Source organism: Canis lupus, chromosome 14 (genome assembly GCF_048164855.1).
Source record: "Canis lupus baileyi chromosome 14, mCanLup2.hap1, whole genome shotgun sequence".
Classification (NCBI taxonomy): domain Eukaryota; kingdom Metazoa; phylum Chordata; class Mammalia; order Carnivora; family Canidae; genus Canis; species Canis lupus.
The window spans coordinates 39,623,478-39,640,026 of NC_132851.1; the positions used below are offsets into that span (position 1 = coordinate 39,623,478).

The 16,549-nt window shown below is 61.2% G+C and overlaps 1 protein-coding gene across 11 annotated transcripts in view; it reads left to right on the forward strand.

The window, feature by feature from the left end:
• The window catches only part of MROH1 (maestro heat like repeat family member 1), a 70,345-nt gene that overhangs the window by 16,088 nt on the left and 37,708 nt on the right, over window positions 1-16,549 (forward strand). For 8 of the 11 annotated variants that reach the window (XR_012007234.1, XM_072775427.1, XM_072775426.1 and 5 more), the window contains exons 2-11: window positions 1,540-1,608; window positions 2,565-2,710; window positions 6,848-6,979; window positions 7,385-7,547; window positions 7,705-7,803; window positions 11,637-11,788; window positions 12,302-12,442; window positions 12,717-12,809; window positions 15,913-15,991; window positions 16,262-16,375. Coding sequence is in view for 10 of the 11 variants with exons in the window: in XM_072775427.1 (XP_072631528.1) it covers window positions 1,587-1,608; window positions 2,565-2,710; window positions 6,848-6,979; window positions 7,385-7,547; window positions 7,705-7,803; window positions 11,637-11,788; window positions 12,302-12,442; window positions 12,717-12,809; window positions 15,913-15,991; window positions 16,262-16,375 (1,141 nt within the window). In the remaining variant the exon portion in view is untranslated. Of the gene's footprint in view, window positions 1-1,350; window positions 1,425-1,539; window positions 1,613-2,564; window positions 2,711-6,847; window positions 6,980-7,384; window positions 7,548-7,704; window positions 7,804-11,636; window positions 11,789-12,301; window positions 12,443-12,716; window positions 12,810-15,912; window positions 15,992-16,261; window positions 16,376-16,549 lie in introns of those variants that run through there. The other 3 variants (XM_072775429.1, XM_072775434.1, XM_072775435.1) reach the window with 3 other exon arrangements.

The following is a 16,549-nucleotide window of genomic DNA, read 5'->3' on the forward strand; positions in this document are numbered from 1 at the left end:
AGTGAGGGGAGGGCCCGGGGAGGAAGTGATCGGTGAGGGGTGGCGGAATTGCCAGCGAACAGGAGGCATCCATGATAGCGTCAGCCACCACGCCGAGGGTCTACCGCCCCTCTGACCTTAAGGACCTTGGAGAGTATGACATAGGTTTGAGCTTGTGACCATGTGGCGAAGAGGCAGAGGCACTTGCATATTGACGGACTTTATTCTTTGGGTTGTTTCAAGGTGTGCACTATTTGAAAACTGCCCCCCCCTTTTTAGGATTGATTTATTTATTTGAGAGAGAGAGTAAAGCAGGGGCAGAGGCAGAGGGGAGAGGAAGAGAATCTCAAGAAGGCTCCCCAGTGAGTGTGGAACCTGACGTGGGGCTCCACCTCATGACCCTGAAACCGTGACCTGAGCCGAGACCAAGAATCAGATGCTCAACCCACTGAGTCACCCGGGGGCCCCCAGAGCAGCACCTCTCTAATGCCATGGGCTGTTTGGATGATTGGTTTCTGGTGCCCGGGAACCCACTGGATCCCCATGCTGCTCATGCAGCTTCAGGCCAGGGAGACTCACTGAGCGCTGTGCTAGAACCCTCGGCCTGGGGCACCTGAGCCTGCCGAGATCGGGGCCCTGTTCTCAGCCTTCGGGGCAGCTTTCCCTGCTATGCATGGACTGCCAGTGATGCCAGCCTTCCGTGTGCCCTCTCTTCTTTACGGAGTGAAGGAGGCTGCTGTAGGTGGAGGCAGTGACCGCACTTGCCCGGGTCACCATGTGGGCTGGCAACAGCCTGGCAGGGTTGCCAGCTGGGGCAGATAGCTCCCCCAGGAAAAGGGACTGAAATCATGTGGGGTTTTTTTTTATAACAATTCTTTTTTTTTTTAATTTTTATTTACTTATGATAGTCACAGAGAGAGAGAGAGAGACAGAGACACAGGCAGGGGGAGAAGCAGGCTCCATGCACTGGGAGCCCGATGTGGGATTCGATCCCGGGTCTCCAGGATCGCGCCCTGGGCCAAAGGCAGGCGCCAAACCGCTGCGCCACCCAGGGATCCCTCATGTGGGGTTTTTTAATGAGGTTTTTTTTTTTTTTTTTGTAGAGGGAGCACGTGTGGAATAGGGAGGGGGCGGAGAGAGGGAGAAAGTCTCAAGCCGACTCCCCACTGAGCATGGGACTCAAAGTGCGGTCCGTCCCAGGATCCCACAATCACGAGCTGAGCCAAAATCAAGAGTTAGAGGCTCAGGGGACGGACCACCCCCAGGGGCTCATGTTTTTTTTTTTTTTTTTTTTAATTTTTTTGTAAAGACTTTATTTATTCATGACAGACACACACAGAGAGAGAGAGAGGCAGAGACACAGGCAGAGGGAGAAACAGGCTCCTCACAGAGAGCCTGATGCGGGACTTGATCCCGGGACTCCAGGATCACGCCCTGAGCTGAAGGCAAGCCCTAAACCACTCAGCCACCCAGGGATCCTGGGGCTCATGTTTTACACAAACACTGACTGGCTGTAAACTGGAAGGCGGATGGCTGACCTCTTGCTTTTGCTTCCTCCAGGCTTGTGAAGAAGCTGTCCATGCTCACGCCGGGTGAGAGAAGCCGAGATGGCAGAGCCCTACGTGAGGAGTGAGTGCGTGGGCTGCGTGGGCCCCTAGGGCGGGACGCGGGGTGGAGTAGGCACCTGGAGGGTGGGAGGGAAGGGCTGTTGCCTGGGTGGCTTTCTCTCCGTGTTTGTTAGGAAGCAACGTTCCCTAGGAAGCAACAACGACAACGAAAACCAAAGTAGTTGTAGTAGTTGTCTCTGCAGCTGCCGAACGGGCGGGTAGGCCACTGGCTCAGGGCGTCGCAGGGAGTGGTGCTTGCTGGGCCCTGTGCCTTTGTCCCTTCTACACAAGGCCTGGCTCCAGCAGCCGCTCTGGCTGTCTGCTCTGTCCCTGCAGCCACGGCCAGCAGTTTGCTGAGCTCACGGGGAGACCCATCCCTGCCCCACAGAGCTCTGTCCCCAGGAGTGAGGTGCTAGAAGCACCATGGCAAGCACCACGCCCTGTGCTCCAGGGACACCGAGGGTGACAGGGTCCTGTCCAGGGGGGCCGGGGGGGACTGGTCAGGAGGGTGTAGGGCATTGACCAGTGGGGATGGGATGATGAGTCGTCTTTGGGTGCAGTTGGTGGGACTCCCTAGCATGGGGCAGTTGGCCACCTGGGGGCAGCTTCCTGAGGCACCTGAGGCACCTGAGGCACCTGGCCCTCAGCCTGTAACATCTGCGTTTTACAGCAGCCGCAGTCCAGTGGGGGCAGGAGATGTGAAGCAGACCCAGCCTGGGGTGTAAGGTCAGGGTAGAGTTAGCCAGAGTGCCCTCAGAGCAGGTGCCAGTGGGCCCCAGGGACCCTGGCAAGCAAGGTGGAGGGAGGCAGCACAAGTGCCTCAGGTGTGTATGGCTGAGGTGTGTAAGGGGGCCAGGCAGTGGGTGGCGGGGTGGTTGCCAAGGCAGCGGGAGAGTGCAGGAGTGTGAGGGGGCAGGCGTCCTCCAGCTGGTAGGGTTGGCCGGGCCTGAGCGCACACCCTGGGCTTTGTCTTCGTAGAGCTGTCCACCATCCTGCTGGATGCCGTCACCGACAAGGACCCTCTGGTGCAGGAGCAGGTGTGTGGCGCCCTGTGTGCCCTGGGAGATGCACAGCCAGCAGAGGCACTCAGAGCCTGTGAGGAGTACCTGTGGCAGCATGAGAAGGTATTCCTGCCAGGGCCGCGGGGTGGGGGGCAGGTGAGCTGCCCTTCTGGGGGGCAGAGCTGAGGGTCTTTGGGGCGGGGTCTGCAGGGGAGGGTGGGCCCAGACCTGTGGAGCCAGGTTGCTGTGGGCAGAAAGCCACACCTGCAAGTCCAAATTCCCTGGAGATGGGGCGTTTCCAGGGCAGACGAGCCGCCGTGCCTTGTGGCCTGTGGGTTGGTCCCGTCACGGGGCACTGGGTGGGGCTGGTCAGCAGCACAGTGTCCAGCTGTCCTGGTGTTGCCATCCCCGTTCACTCACTGGCTAGAGGCTGGACAGCTCTTCCTGCCAGGCTCTGTGCTGCCCCCCAAGGGGGGACATCCCCTTGTCATCAGCTGCAGTGAGGGACGGGTGGACCAGTGCTCTGACTCCGCGGGGGCCGCCCAAGGAGGCCGGGGCCTTTCCCTCGCTGCCCTCCTGCAGATTGCTAACTTGGCAGAGGTGTGACACACTCCTGGGGTCTCGGTGCCACTGCTGCCCAGCATGTCCCGCCCGTGCCGTGGGGGAGGCTTGGAACCAGCTCCTCTCCTGGACCCGCTGCCGGCCGGCCCCTGGGCCTTGGCTCTGACACTGCTGGCTCCCTGTCCTCTGGAGCAGTCGTGTGCCGTCTCAGTATGTGGTTTGGGCCCATCCTGGAAGGGAGAGAGACTTCTGCAGCCTTAAAAGACCATTTTTCTTTTTGTTTGATTTAACACCTTGATAAAAAGGGATCTCTCTACAGCGGGAGCTGATCCTCTCTTGGATCAACTGCGTCCTGCTGAGCGGCAGCCCTGTGACACCTCGTGCTGAGGGCCTCTCCTTCCTCCCTGTGGCTCTCCTCGCTGTCCCTGGGCTTATGTGCTTGTGCAGGAGCCCTAGGGCGCCTGTGGGCACTGTGAGTGCAGACGCCCCGTTGGTGGCGTGCATCGGGAGGGCACACCCCCACGCTTGGGCACCGTGTGCATCCTCCATGGCTCTTCTGTGGTTTGTGGAGCTTCGTGCTGCTGCTGTGCCGGACCCCAGGGTCCTTCTCCGTGGGCTGAAAGGCTCCATCGCCGTGATGTGCTGAATCAGCGTCTGATTGTGAAAGCAGATTGGGGCCGCCCTGGCCACTTGAGGGTGTGGCTGTGGCCAGGGAGTGCCTCCTGGAGGCAGCTGCCAGGGCCTTGGTTAGCTATAGCGATTCGTTGGAAAATTAAGCGTGCTTCATGCTTGTCATTTTCTAGCTCATGGTTTTACACCTCTTCCAGCGTTTTTGGTTTCTTTAACCAACTTAAAAATGAGAATCTTCCTTTACCTTTGCATATTTCCCACATGACATGGGAAGCTCTCCTACAGAGGCTGCTCCCTTGCAGGCACCTCCTTCTCCCCTAGGCCGCCTCTCTTCCAGTTTCTGTCACGTGCTTATGCTTCATCACAGCTTGCTTGGGCCACTCCCTCGGACAGGGTGCACACGCTTCACATCCCACGGACTGTCCCCAAAGGGAGTGTGGGAGACAAGTGCCTGGGGAAACGGGCAGAAATCGCCACCTTGGTGTGTCGGGGTCACGCCAGCAATAGCAGGCTTGTACTAGTCACCGTTCTGCGGGCCTGGGTACAAGGTCACCCTGCGGCAGATTCCGTGTGTGCTGGGGACCCACTGCTTGGTTTAGAGGCCACCTTCTTGCCGTGTCCTCCCACGGCGGAGGGCAGGCGGGTTCTCTGGGGTCTCTCTAGAAGGCACCGACCCCACTGGTGGGGTTCCACACTCATGGCCCACTTGCCTCCCGAAAACCCCGCTTCCACTACCATCACTTTGGGGTTAGGTTTCCATGTAGGAATCTCAGGGGATCCTGTAATAACAGTTACAGTTTGGAAACCAAGCTTCCAAATAGTGATTGGAGTTTTTGTTCTCTCTGTTCTTACTGCTTTTCTGGGCTGGTTTTCTCTAGAAAGTCATTCTACCGTAAGGGAGTTTTGACGGGCCGCTCGTCAGCACACTCCAGGACCCCCCATGGAGGCTGCAGGGTCTGCAGGAAGCAAGCCCACGTGTGGGTGTGGGTCCTGTCGCCCAGGGCCACTCAGCGTGAACCATGTGAACCCACTCCCCCCGTTAGGAGTGGAACGGATTCCCCAGTCACGTAAGGGACTTTGATCCTGACATCAGAACAGAGTGACACGGGACATGGTTGCAGCTGGAGCAGAGAATTTCTCTGGTGCAGTTAGTTATTCTGCTGGGGTTACAATCCCAGTCTGCTTAAGTGAGCAGCTTCTACACACTCAGGCCGGGACCTGAGGTGGCTGCACGGGGACCATGTGGTGACTGAGCTTTGTGTCCCGTGGCCAAGGCCGGGCCCACACCTGCCCCAGGCCTGTATTGGCAGCAGGCGAGCCTGTGCGCTGCTCCTTGTCTGTCCCAGTTCGGATCCCGCCGTGCTAGAGTGACCTAGAGGGCCGTGGCGTTACCCCTATGCGTGCCGAGCCTGCTGAGGCCCGCGGAACCTCGTCAGGGAACGTCACCTACACCTCACTCTGATGTGACTGCTCTTCTGCCCGTTGAACTTTGCAGAGCAATGGAAAATGGGGAAAAACCCTTTTCTTTAAAAATAAGCAGCTCTATCAAATTATCAAATAATGAGCAGTCCCTATCAAAATTTCAGTGAGGATTTTTTTTTTTTTTTTTTTGCAGAAGTAGAAAACGCTATCCTCAAATTCATGTGCAATCTCAAGGGGCCCCAGATATTACCCAGGCAGTGCTGACAGAGAACAAGGCCGGAGGGGCTCACTTCTCGACTTCAAAACTTACTAGAGAGCTGCTGGGGTCAAACAGTGGTAGAGACCAGCTAGAGACAGACACACAAACCAATGGAATAAGGTCAAGTAAACCCTTGCATGTGTGGTCAGAGGAGTTTTGACAACATTTATTATCAGGACAAAACCGAAGACGAGCTTTGGCCCAGAAAACCAGGGCAGGTTTCCCGTGATCTGTTCATGTATCTAGAGATGTTTATGACGGGTGTTGGCTTTTTTCAGGAACAAAAATCCTGCCTGTCTGTGTGTGTGTGGTGTGGTGTGGCCAGGGCTCTCTGGCCTCCGTGGGAGGGAGCCCTGGCCTGGCTGAGCCCCGCCGTGGGCCATCACCCCTGCTGTCAGCGTTGGCTGCATTTCTCTGGCGCACAAGCTCGGTCCTGACCCAGCTCGGGTGCGGCACTTGCTGCACACAGTGTGCCCCCCAACCTGGCCGCTCCATTCCTGGAGGTGGGGGCCCTCAGGGTAAGGCCAGCCTCGGTCTTCCCTGCCTCCTGCGACTCTCTTGCCCTGTCCTCCAGACTCTGAGACCTGGGGGCTCCTTCCCCGGGACCGGGTGGGCACTATCATTGAGCCGATGGCCCGGCCTGCCACCCAGCCCCTGGCCCCCCACCTGCAGCTTCACCAGTCCTCAGTTAAGGAGAGGATGAGTGGCAGGTGGGGTCGCGGTGGCAGTGTGCTGCTGAGGGCTGTGGCTGGTGGCATGACCTGTGCAGGGTTCACCTGGGGGCGAGGTCAGCAGGCCCCCCCCCGCCCCCGGAGCCACAGAGAGAGCCTCGGTTGGTGGCCGTGTGGGGCCGGGGCCAGGCAGCGCCGTGCTCTTACGTTGTAGTCTCAGGACACTCGGGCATGCTTGTGCTCGCTTGGCAGGGGGTGATGGACGATCCCCCGGGGTGGGGGTTGGGGAGGGGCTTGGGGGTGGGAAGGGCCCCTGAGTTGGGGGAGGGCCTGGAGTGAGAGGACCCAGCAGGTTGTGTCCCCTGACAGGCACGTGCAGGACCAGAAGAATTCCTGGTGATAGGGCCTCTTGGGGCAGGGGAGCTTCTGGCCAGAGACCCTGGCCACGGCAGGGGCTACATCTGCTCATCCTGGGTCCTGCATGGAGCGCTCGTGGCGCTGCTGACGATCTGGGCCCACACCCGATCACGGCCCTTTTCTGTACGAGGCACCGAGGTTCTGGGGGCGCGGGGAACGGTCAGCTGTGCTCCTTTCCTCCTGTCGGGCAGCCAGGGTGATTTGTTTTCAGGAGCCCTTGTAGACAGCAGGAGGGGTCGGCAGGGTGCCTGGGTGCTGGGCTCAGCTTCCAGGATCTTCCTCAGTGGTTTCTCTGCTCAGTTGGCACATCCTTACCGGACGATGATCCTGAGGGCCATGGAGACAGTTGTAAGCGGTCACATCAGCGAGCTGGACAAAGACGTGGCCAGGGCCGTCATCTTCCTGGCCTCCAGTGAGATGACCCGGGCGAAGGTAGGGGGAGGGAAGTTTCTTTACTAGAACTTTCTACCCAAGTGCATTAAGAAAACGGGTCTGTGTGTGGCTCTCTGGGGCTGGGCCCTCCCTCCTACACACCTACTGCCCTGCTGGCGAAGGGAGGGCCACCCATAACTTCAGCAGTGGAACTGAGGCAGAGAGCACAGTTCCTAAGCTGTCAGGGCAAACAAGGGCACCAATGCCTGCATCCCATCATCCGGGGTGGTGCTGGGCTCTCAGGGGAGGCACTGCCCTTGCCCTGCTCCTGGCCTGGGGGGGCCTTGGGAGAGCCTGAAAACAGGGCAGAAGGTCTCATTGTTGCCTCTCTGGCTGTGAGAGGGTGAGGTCCTGTCTCCTCTGCTCGGTCAGGCCATCAGTGCAGGTTTTGGGGTGGGGGGACAGGAATTGGTTTGCGACTGGCAGCAGGCCGCCAGCAATGTCCTGGTGGCTGTTGGGAAGCGGTTCATCGGCAAGGTGATGGAGGAAGTGCTGAGCAAGTTCCAGCCCGGCGCCCTACCCCACTACTATGTCGTGCAGACCCTCGCCAACCTCGCGGCTTCCAATGGTACGTACCTGCGTCCCGGAGGAGCCGGGAGGACCTCTCCGCACCTTGCCCCAGGCTACGTGGCCCAGGCACCCTCTGCCTGTCCCTGGACGCAGGGGCTGCACGGAGGCCAGGCCAGGATAGGCAGGTGCCTTGGTCACCTGCCCCCTCTTCACAGTGTTCGGCATGGTTCCCTTCCTGACGTCCATCCTGAGCACCATGCTGCCCATGCTGGGCATGGCCAAGCACGATACGATGAGGGTAGCCTTCTGCTGTGGTAAGATGGGTTCCCTGAGGGCGGGCGTGGTCTCCGGGGAGGGGTTGGGAGCTGCCTTTCCTACCCTGGGTCTTTGTGGAGGGTCATGAGTGCAGGCTGCAGGAGGGGGGTGAGCACTCATGGTGAGGGCGGAGCCGTGGGCGGCCTATGCTTGCTGGGCTGCTGGTGGGACCCCTCTGCCCTGCAGTGCGCTTCCTCAGCCTGGGCACTAGGGCGGTGTGGAAAGATGCCTCTCCACGGCCCAGAGACTTCTCATTTTTCTCCCTGCTCAGTGCCCGGCGTCTCCAGCAGGGCCACTCGCTCTCCTTCCTCCTGAGTCTGCTTCCCTCTGGGTGCCCGGGCAAGGGATGGCACCAGGGGGCGTGCCCTCAGTGGAAAGGGAGGCTTTCCTGGGGGAGGGGAGCAGAGGCTCCTGAGATCCAGAGGGGTGCGGGGGGCTCCCTCAGCAGCCACCAGCCTGCCCTTACCCTTCGTCAGCAGCACTGCCGACTCCGGCGCCGAAGGGGGTGGGGGGCCCCAGGGCAGCTGGGACCCTGAGAACAGGACTCTGGTCAGGAGGGTCCTAGACAGGGTAGGGTCAGGGCCACCAGAACTCAGCTGAGGCCTTGCCCTGCTGCTGCCCCTTGTGTGCTGGGCTGCCAGCCTGTGCACACCTGGGAGCTCTGGAGGCAGGCCTGGAGCTGTGGGCCCTGAGGCCCTGGGAGGGCCTCCAGCTGCTGCCACCCCCTTCTCACTGTCCCCGCCATGGGCTCTCCTGCCTCCTCATAGGCTCCTCCTGCTGCGGGTGATGGCCCCTCCCGCGGTTGGACACAGAGCCCCTCCTTGACCTAGTTCTGGTTGAACAGGGAGTTTGTGACAGGCTCCCGGGGCAGCTGAGCTGGGACATCCGCAGAGCTGGAATGCGGAGCGGGACGCAGAGGGACAGACCGCGTGGGCTGCGTGGGCCTGAGCCTCCGCTATATACTCACAGGTGCAGGAAACAAGGCAGGAGGGCTGGGGGGCCACGTAGGTCTGGGTGCACCCGGGCTGCAGGGGGATCAAAGAGAGCCCCATGGCCCAGCCGAGGCCCCGTCACCGGCCGCCCGTGTGGCTCCTCGGGAGGGGCCCAGAAGTTGCAGCTGCCGATGCTGCCCCGCCGTGCTGAGGAACCTACTCCTTCCCCTTCACGGGCCTAGTGCCCCTGACACTATTCGCTACGGCTGGTCTTCCTTCGTGCGTGAAGCCAGTGGGTCTCAGCAGCGCACGCCCACTGTGGGACGTCCTCGTGGCAGGGTGGGTGCTCCTCGCCACAAACTGCAGTCCTGCCTGCGGTTGGACTGGAGAATGGCCCCTCCTGCTGCCGTGGGGGGCCCGCAAGCACAAGGAGCGGGTCAGTGGCCACTGTAGGGAGGGCCCCGGTCCAGCTGAGGACGGAGGCACCGGGCCAAGGACAGGATCTAGTGCACGCTTGGAGGTCCTCACTGGTTGAGTTCCTAGGACCCTGCGGCCTGGCGGGGGAAGAGCTGGGACGCCAGAGGTGGAGTTGGCCTCCCCCAGACGGCCAGGTGTGTCCTCCCAGCAGCAGCAGCAGCCCCAGATGAGTGCCTGTGAGGAGAGTCTCGGAGAGGAGCAGCAGCCCCGTGAACAGCCGTGGGCCCGTGGGGAGCGGGCAGGAGAGAGAAGGCGTGAGCAATCCCTCAGGGAGCTGAGGGGGGACAGCAGAGCACGTCGCCATGAGGCAGCTCCTTTCAGGGAGCACAGCTGAGCTTTTCGGGGTTAGAAACATGACAACAGATGGCAACCAGAAATGGAAGAGAAGGTTGAGGAAATCCCCCAGAAAATAGAGCAAAATAAAAACATATGGAAAATAGAGAAGGAAGGATTGGCATGAAGTTGCATTTGAACAGCAGACACCCTGGAAAGAATGAACGGAGCAAGTGGGTGGAAGAGCCGTGGCGTCCCCAGCCGTGCCCCGGAGCTGGGAGTTCCGGGGGGAAGGTCCTCCGAGCACCCACACCAAGATGCTTTTGTAGGGGAAATGGTCCCAGAGGACACTGAGGAAGTGGGACGGCCCCCACTTCTGCGCCAGGGAGGGCGCCATGAACTGATGGAAGTGGCCAGGCCTGCCCGGGTGCTGTTTGAGTGGGGGGAGGGTGCAGGGTCCCTGGGGGCGTGGCCGAGGGAGGCCCAGGATGCTGGCAGGACGCGCAGAGGTGGCATTAGTGACCCTGCCTGGAGAGCCAGGGAGACTCGGAGGTAAAACAGTGACGCGGGTGCAAAGCTGGTGCCCTGGCCGCGGGGAGCAGGGGGCAGAGCCTGCGTCAGCAAGACCAAGATCCACCACAGCACTTGCTGCTGGAGGCTGGGGATGGAACACGAGCTTGGCTCCTGGACCCGCTACCTGTGTGCGTAACGGATGAAAGCTGACAAGCCCGTAATGCAGTGGGGAGGTCGATTTCTGCTTCCAGCAGTACAGGGGTCTCTTACCCTGAACAAATTCACCCCGAGATGCCAAGGACGCCGTTGAGCATGACCACATCCTGATTACAGAGCTCGGAGAGGCGAGCCCCGGGGGCCGGGGAGGACAAGGGCGGGTCTGGGCCTGCCCAGGTGGCACAGCACGTGGCTGCTGGGGCACGAGGCCTCCTGGCACTCTGCTGGAGGCGAGGCTGCCTGCCGCGGTGACACACAAGGGCCCCAGGAGGTGGTTTTCTTCTGAAATCTCTTTAAATTCTCTCTCCTGGGAACCCCTAACTGTGACCGCTCTCGTGTACACGTCGGGGTCAGGCTTAGTCTTGTTGCCTGGGGAGCCCTCGCTGAGAGATTGGCCGAGCAAGCGGGCCGTGTGAGTGGTGTGCTGGACCAGGGCCGCCGGGCCTGCCTCCGAGGTGCCGTACGCGGGTGTGGTCCCCTCCCCAGGAGGCTCGGGCGGCGTGACAGGGCCCCAGCGTCAGCCCATTGCTTGACCCGGGGTTCAGCCCTTGCCCACGCGTAGGTCTTCAGTTGTGCCTGGGCTTGCCCCCCCGAATGTCCACAAACACAGTCGCTGTCACAGACACAGATCGCTGTCTCAGGCCTGCCCTACCCCAGCCTGGACGCAGCGACTCTCGCAAAGTGTGTGGCTTCTGCGTCCATCTGTGAGGGGTGAGGTGGGCCCGCTGGCGAGAGTGGCGTTCCGGGGCTGTTGGTCCCTGTGCTGGCTTCCTAGGGCTTCCGTAACACAGCACCACAAGTCGGGGCACTTAAGGCAGAGAAACGTGGCCACCTGGCGGCTCAGTCAGTGGGGCACACGACTCTTGGTCTCAGGGTTGTGAGTTTGAGCCCCACGTTGGTGTAAGGATTACTTCAAATCTTAAAAAAAAACGGAAGAAAAGTATTCTCATGATTCTAGAGGCTGGAAGTCCGAGGTCCAGCTGTGCCCAGGGTTGTTTCTTGGGGGCTCAGAGGGAGTCTGCTCCCTGTCCCCTCCAGCGTCCTTGCCGTCTGGGCCCCAGTCTGTGTCCTGCTGTCACACTGCTATCTGTGAGTCTGTGTGTTCCCTTCTAGGGACCCAGTCACGTAGGAGTTAGGCCCCCCAGTCCCACCATGACCACATCTTAAGTAGTTACACCTGCAAACCTCCTCTTTCCAAAAAAGGTCACCTTCTGAGGTTCTGGAAGGATGTGGATGTGGGGGGGATGCTGTTCACCCCACTGTTCATCCCCCACTGTCGTCCCGAAGTCCTGCACTTGGCCCCTGTGCTTGGGAAGGTGTCTTGCAGGTTTCTGGGGGCGCGAGAAGGGGCAGGATGCCGATGTAGTGTTAGCAGTGAGTGTGTATGGCCAGCGGCCTGCAGCCACTCGCCCCTGTGACAGCTCTGCAGCGCTTCAGCGAGAGCACCCTGGAGTATCTGGCCAACCTGGACCAAGCCCCAGACCCCACAGTCAGGAAGGACACCTTCGCCTCTGACATCTTCAGTGCGTACGATGTCCTCTTTAACCACTGGATGCAGAGCCGTGAAGCCAAGGTAGCGCCTCTTGGGTGTGCAGGGAAGCGTGGTCTCACCTTGCTGGCAGCTCCCCCCCACCCTGTGCTTTAGGCTTTGGGGGAGGGGATTGGCCGGGGTGGGGAGTGGGGTGGAGCCAGCTGTCCCCTGCTTCCCCGCTGGCCGGCTCAGGAGGTGGGGGTTTCCGCGGGGAGTGGAGGTGCCCTGTGCCAGGGCTCCGTGGCATCTGGTTTGTTTTGTGCTCTGCCCCAGCCTGCCTGGAGGCTCCCTCCTGCACTGCCCGTGGGGGAAGGGGCTGGGGCCTGGTGGGTGCCCCGTGGTGTTTCCTTCATGGCCTCGCTGGCCTTCCGCTGTCCAGAGCCTGGCCATGGTCATGCTGACCGACCTCTCTGCCCTTGGACCCCTCGAGGACCCCCTGGTCACCTGGTAACATGGGTTTTCTCACTTGGGCCCCTGGGTTCTTGGCGAATGGGCCTTGGGCCTCTGTTCGGGTCAGTGGTCTGGGCCCGAGCACCGTGTCGCTCTTCCTGTCAGCTCCGGCTCGCTGTGGTGGAGGCCCTGGGGCCCATGAGCCACCTGCTCCCAAGCGAGAAGCTGGAGGAGCAGCTCCCCAAGCTCCTGCCCGGAGTCGTGGCCCTCTACAGGAAGCATGCTGAGGCCTTCCACGTGTCCAAGGTGTGCTCCTGCATGCTGTGCCTGTGCAGAGCTCTGTCCACCGGCCCGTCCCCACCCGGGTCAGATGGGAGGAAGGGTGGCTCAGAGGGTGCTGCTGGACTCCGTGTTGGCTGGGGTCCACGGCCCTCTGTCCTGAGTCTTCCCCTCCTCTCTAAATTCCTGACGTGGAGGTAGGGCTCCCTTATCTGAGCCCTGAGGTGGGGTCTCTGCAGTCAGGGGGTGGGGCTGGAGCCTGGGAGAGGTATGACGGCCCCTCTCCTCCCTGCTTGAGCAGAGCCTGGGTCAGATCCTTGAGGCTGCGGTGGGTGTGGGCAGCCGCACGCTGGAGGCCCAGCTGGACTTGCTCCTGGCTGCTCTGCATGCTCAGGTAGGACGCGCAGGAGATGGGGATGGGGGCTACTGTGGCGAGGCAGGCTGGGCTCCCAGGCTGGGGCCACGTTGCAGCACGGCTGCCATGACAGGGGCAGGTCTGGGTGCCGCCTGTCGCCAGGTCTTGGTGCAGGTGCCTGCTGAGGCTGGCAGGGAGCAGGAGTGGGGTGGGCTGTCCAGCCTAGTGGTGCTGCAGCAAGGGTGGTCCCTGGGTCGTGGGCGTGGCCCCTGCTGTGGAGCTCCTGCCCCGGCAGGATGGGTGGCCCCAGGGCCAGAGAGGCCTGAGATGGCCTGGGGTCTGCACTGGCTGTGGGTCCAGAGGGTGGGGTGCAGGCAGAGAGAGCAGAGGAGATCTGGGGCTGCTGGGGGGCAGGTGCCTGCGAGGGAAGGGTCCACTGAGCTGGCTTCAGTGGGCCTGCGAGCTGTGGAGGTCACAGGAACACGGGGGCAGGTGTGCAGTGGTGGGAGCGAGTCCTGGAGAGGGCACAAGAGGCGCGGGGGAGAGGCAGGGGTCTCCTGGCCCCGGGGGCCCTCCCGCAGCGGTCCACCCGCCCCACGGGGCCCCCAGCCAGCACTGCGCCCCTGGAGGAGCTGGAGGAGCAGTGAGGTGGGTAGATCCCTAAGAAGATAAAAATGTCAAGCTTGGCAGGAGACCTGGAGCACTGAGCTGGGCCAGCAGGCAGGTGCGAGTAGCCACCCCCAGGCCACGCGGCTCCGGGGTGGAGGTCTCCCCGTTGTATCCCACCCATGGTTTGGGGAGCAGGCGAAGGTTCAGAGCTGCCCCCTGAGCTGTCAGCAGCGCGGGGAAAGCCTGTCTGTGGTGAGGGTGGGCCCCAGAGCTGGCCGACCCCGCGTCCCCCACCCCCGGAAGGACGGCCCGAGAAGCTGGCAGGACGCGCCCTTGGCAGCACCTCAGGGACAGAAGCCGGACTCAGGGATGCGGAAGGAGCTGCTGGTGACAGTGACGTTCAACACCTGCTTATCAGTAACAGTCATAGCGGCACGGGTCTGGGGTCTGCGGGTCCGGGAGGAGTGTCTTTAACCTGTGAGAGCCCCCAGCTCCTGGTGAGCGGTCACGGCGCGTTCCCTGGGCCCGGAGGGAAAGGCTCCCCTTTCCCTGCTGGGGGCCCCGGGCTAGGTCTGTGGGAGAGGTGGGGAGGGCAGGCGTGAACCCTTGTAGGCCGCCCTGGCCTGCCCCCTGCCCACCCTGCCCCATTTCTCCCTGGGACGCGTCCTGCCTGTGGCGGGCCTCCACCACTAGGGCTGCGTGTCCTCTCTGCTGTGCTTGGCCTGGGGACAGTCCCGGGCACAGTACCTGGCACAGTCCAGGACACGGTACCGGGCACAGTACTGGGCACAGTCCAGGACACAGTACCTGGCACAGTCCTGGTCACAGTACCGGGCACAGTCCTGGTCACAGTACTTGGCACAGTCCAGGACACAGTACCAGGCACAACCTGGGCACAGTACCGGGCACAGTCCTGGGCACAGTACCTGGCACAGTCCAGGACACAGTACCTGGCACAGTCCCAGGCATGCCAGGGCCCTCAGTATTAGTCGTTTGCAGGAGGGCTTCCCTCGGCTAGAAATCCACCCAGCTGCAAATGGAATCCGTCCGTGAACATGAGAGCTAGGAGTAAAGTCAGGCAGGTTGCCTGTCACAGGAGTGACAGTAGCACGACCTCTGCCAGGCGACGGCAGGAGAGGGCCCGAGGGCTGGAAGAGCAGCTGAGATCTGCCCCCGGGCTGCCCTCCCCTGCCCCCGGGCATGGCCCCTGCCCCTGCCTGGTGCCGCTCTCTGCCACCAGAATCACCCAACGCTTACGTTCCCGTTTACGTCTTTAGTGTGGTGGCGTAGGTTCCGTTACATCTAGGGGAGCCTTTTGATTTCTGCAAACTGGTTTTCAGATCTCCTATTACCCAATATACTTTTCTTATTTAACCCACCTGGAACTTATTTTAGGGAAACCATGAGTGAGAATCCAATTTTTTCTTCTCTGCAGATGACTGCCCACTCGCATTAGTTATCTCTTGCTGTGCAACTGATTATTCTGGAACTTGGCACCTAATGGCAGCCATTTGTTATTTCACAGCCACTGTGGGTGTGGGATCCAGGCACAGCTCAGCGCGTGGCCCTGGCTCGGGGTCTCGCGTGCTGACAGTCCGAAGGCTTGGCCAGGGCTGGGGGCTGCTTCCACCAGGGTGTCCTCGTGGGGCTGTTGGCTGGAGGCCTCAGTTTCTGGCCGCGGGGCTGGGTCCGCGGGGCTGCTGCGTGTCCCCCGGAGTGAGAGCCCGCTGCAGTACCCTTCACGAGTAGCTCAGGTCTTTATGGCGGGAAAAACCAGGAGTGGAGCCTGGGCCAGTGCCTGCAGCGCCCGCTCCTCCTGTCCTCTGAGAGCCAGCAGGGTCCGGCTTCGGGACTCACTCTGCTGCTGACCGCTTCTGGTGCTTCCTAAGACGGGCTGTACTGAAGCACAGGACTGTGCCCGGTACTGGCATCGTGGCCATGCCCCTGGGACAGGGGGTGTAGGGCCTGGATCGCCACCTCAGAGCCTCAGCCCCCCGAGGGTGTGGGGCTCCGTGTCACCCCGGAGGAACAGCGGACCCCGGAGACACACCTGCCCACAGCTTCAGTTTTTATTTTAACCGATGCCACTTTTTTTTTTTTTTTTTACAATTTTGAATGAATCAGCACTAGGTGTTTCCGTTTCCAGGACTTTCTATGATTTAGAGCTAGTGGTTTCTAGTCTGTACCCAAAGGAAATGTGAAGTTGTCTCCTGGCTGCTGGTGGGAAGGGCAGAGTGTGCTGCCCCCGCTCCCCTCCCCGCCCTCCCCTGCCACAGGGGCGTAGGCCCGGGTACCGCAGCAGCCTCTAACCACAGGGCTCATGCTTCTGTGTCGCCACACCAGAATTGCTGGAGTGGCCTCCAGCTGCAGGCTGTGCTGCCTGCGTGGTGGGTGTAGAAGCCACGAGGACTGGATGGTCATTGTGGGGGCCCCACGTCCGCAGGAGCGTGTGTCCGTCCTTCCAGGCTGCTTGGGCTCTGGGAGGCAGCATACCCCCCTGTAACTGTTGTCCATCTTCTGTCCCTTGGACCAGATCTGCGTGCCTGTGGAGTCGTCCAGCCCCCTGGTGGTGAGCAACCAAAAGGAGGTGCTGCGCTGCTTCACTGTGCTGGGTAAGCAGCTGCAGCCCCCGTGTAGGACCATCTGTGGACGTGCGGGTCTGCTCGCCGTGGGGGCCTGTGGACTTTGGTGCGGGGTGGCAGCTTTGGTCACGGGTTGGAGGTGAGGAGGCTTCTTTGTCTCCCTGTCCCTGGGTCTGTGTGGAGCGGAGGCCTGGCCGGGCTGCAGCCCCGGGTGTTATCCTGCCCAGTCCTTGAGGCTTGCATGCGCTGACATCAAGCAGGGAGCGAAGATTATTACAAATAATGTGTGTCATCCTTCAGCTTGCTGTGCACCTGACCGCCTGCTGGCCTTCCTCCTGCCCAAGCTAGACGCCAGCAATGAGAGGACCCGCGTGGGCACCCTGCAGGTCCTGAGGCACGTCATCAATTCGGCTGGTGAGCGTCCGGTGGGAGGCAGGGCCTGGAAAAGGCAGATACTGTCCATCTTTTAGGTGGAAGGACCATCTTGCTCTGATTGTTTCTCCCCCCACCCTTTTTTTCCCTAAAGATTTTATTTGAGAGAGAGGGAGACATGGGGTGGGGGAGAGGAACAAACCGACTCCATGCTGA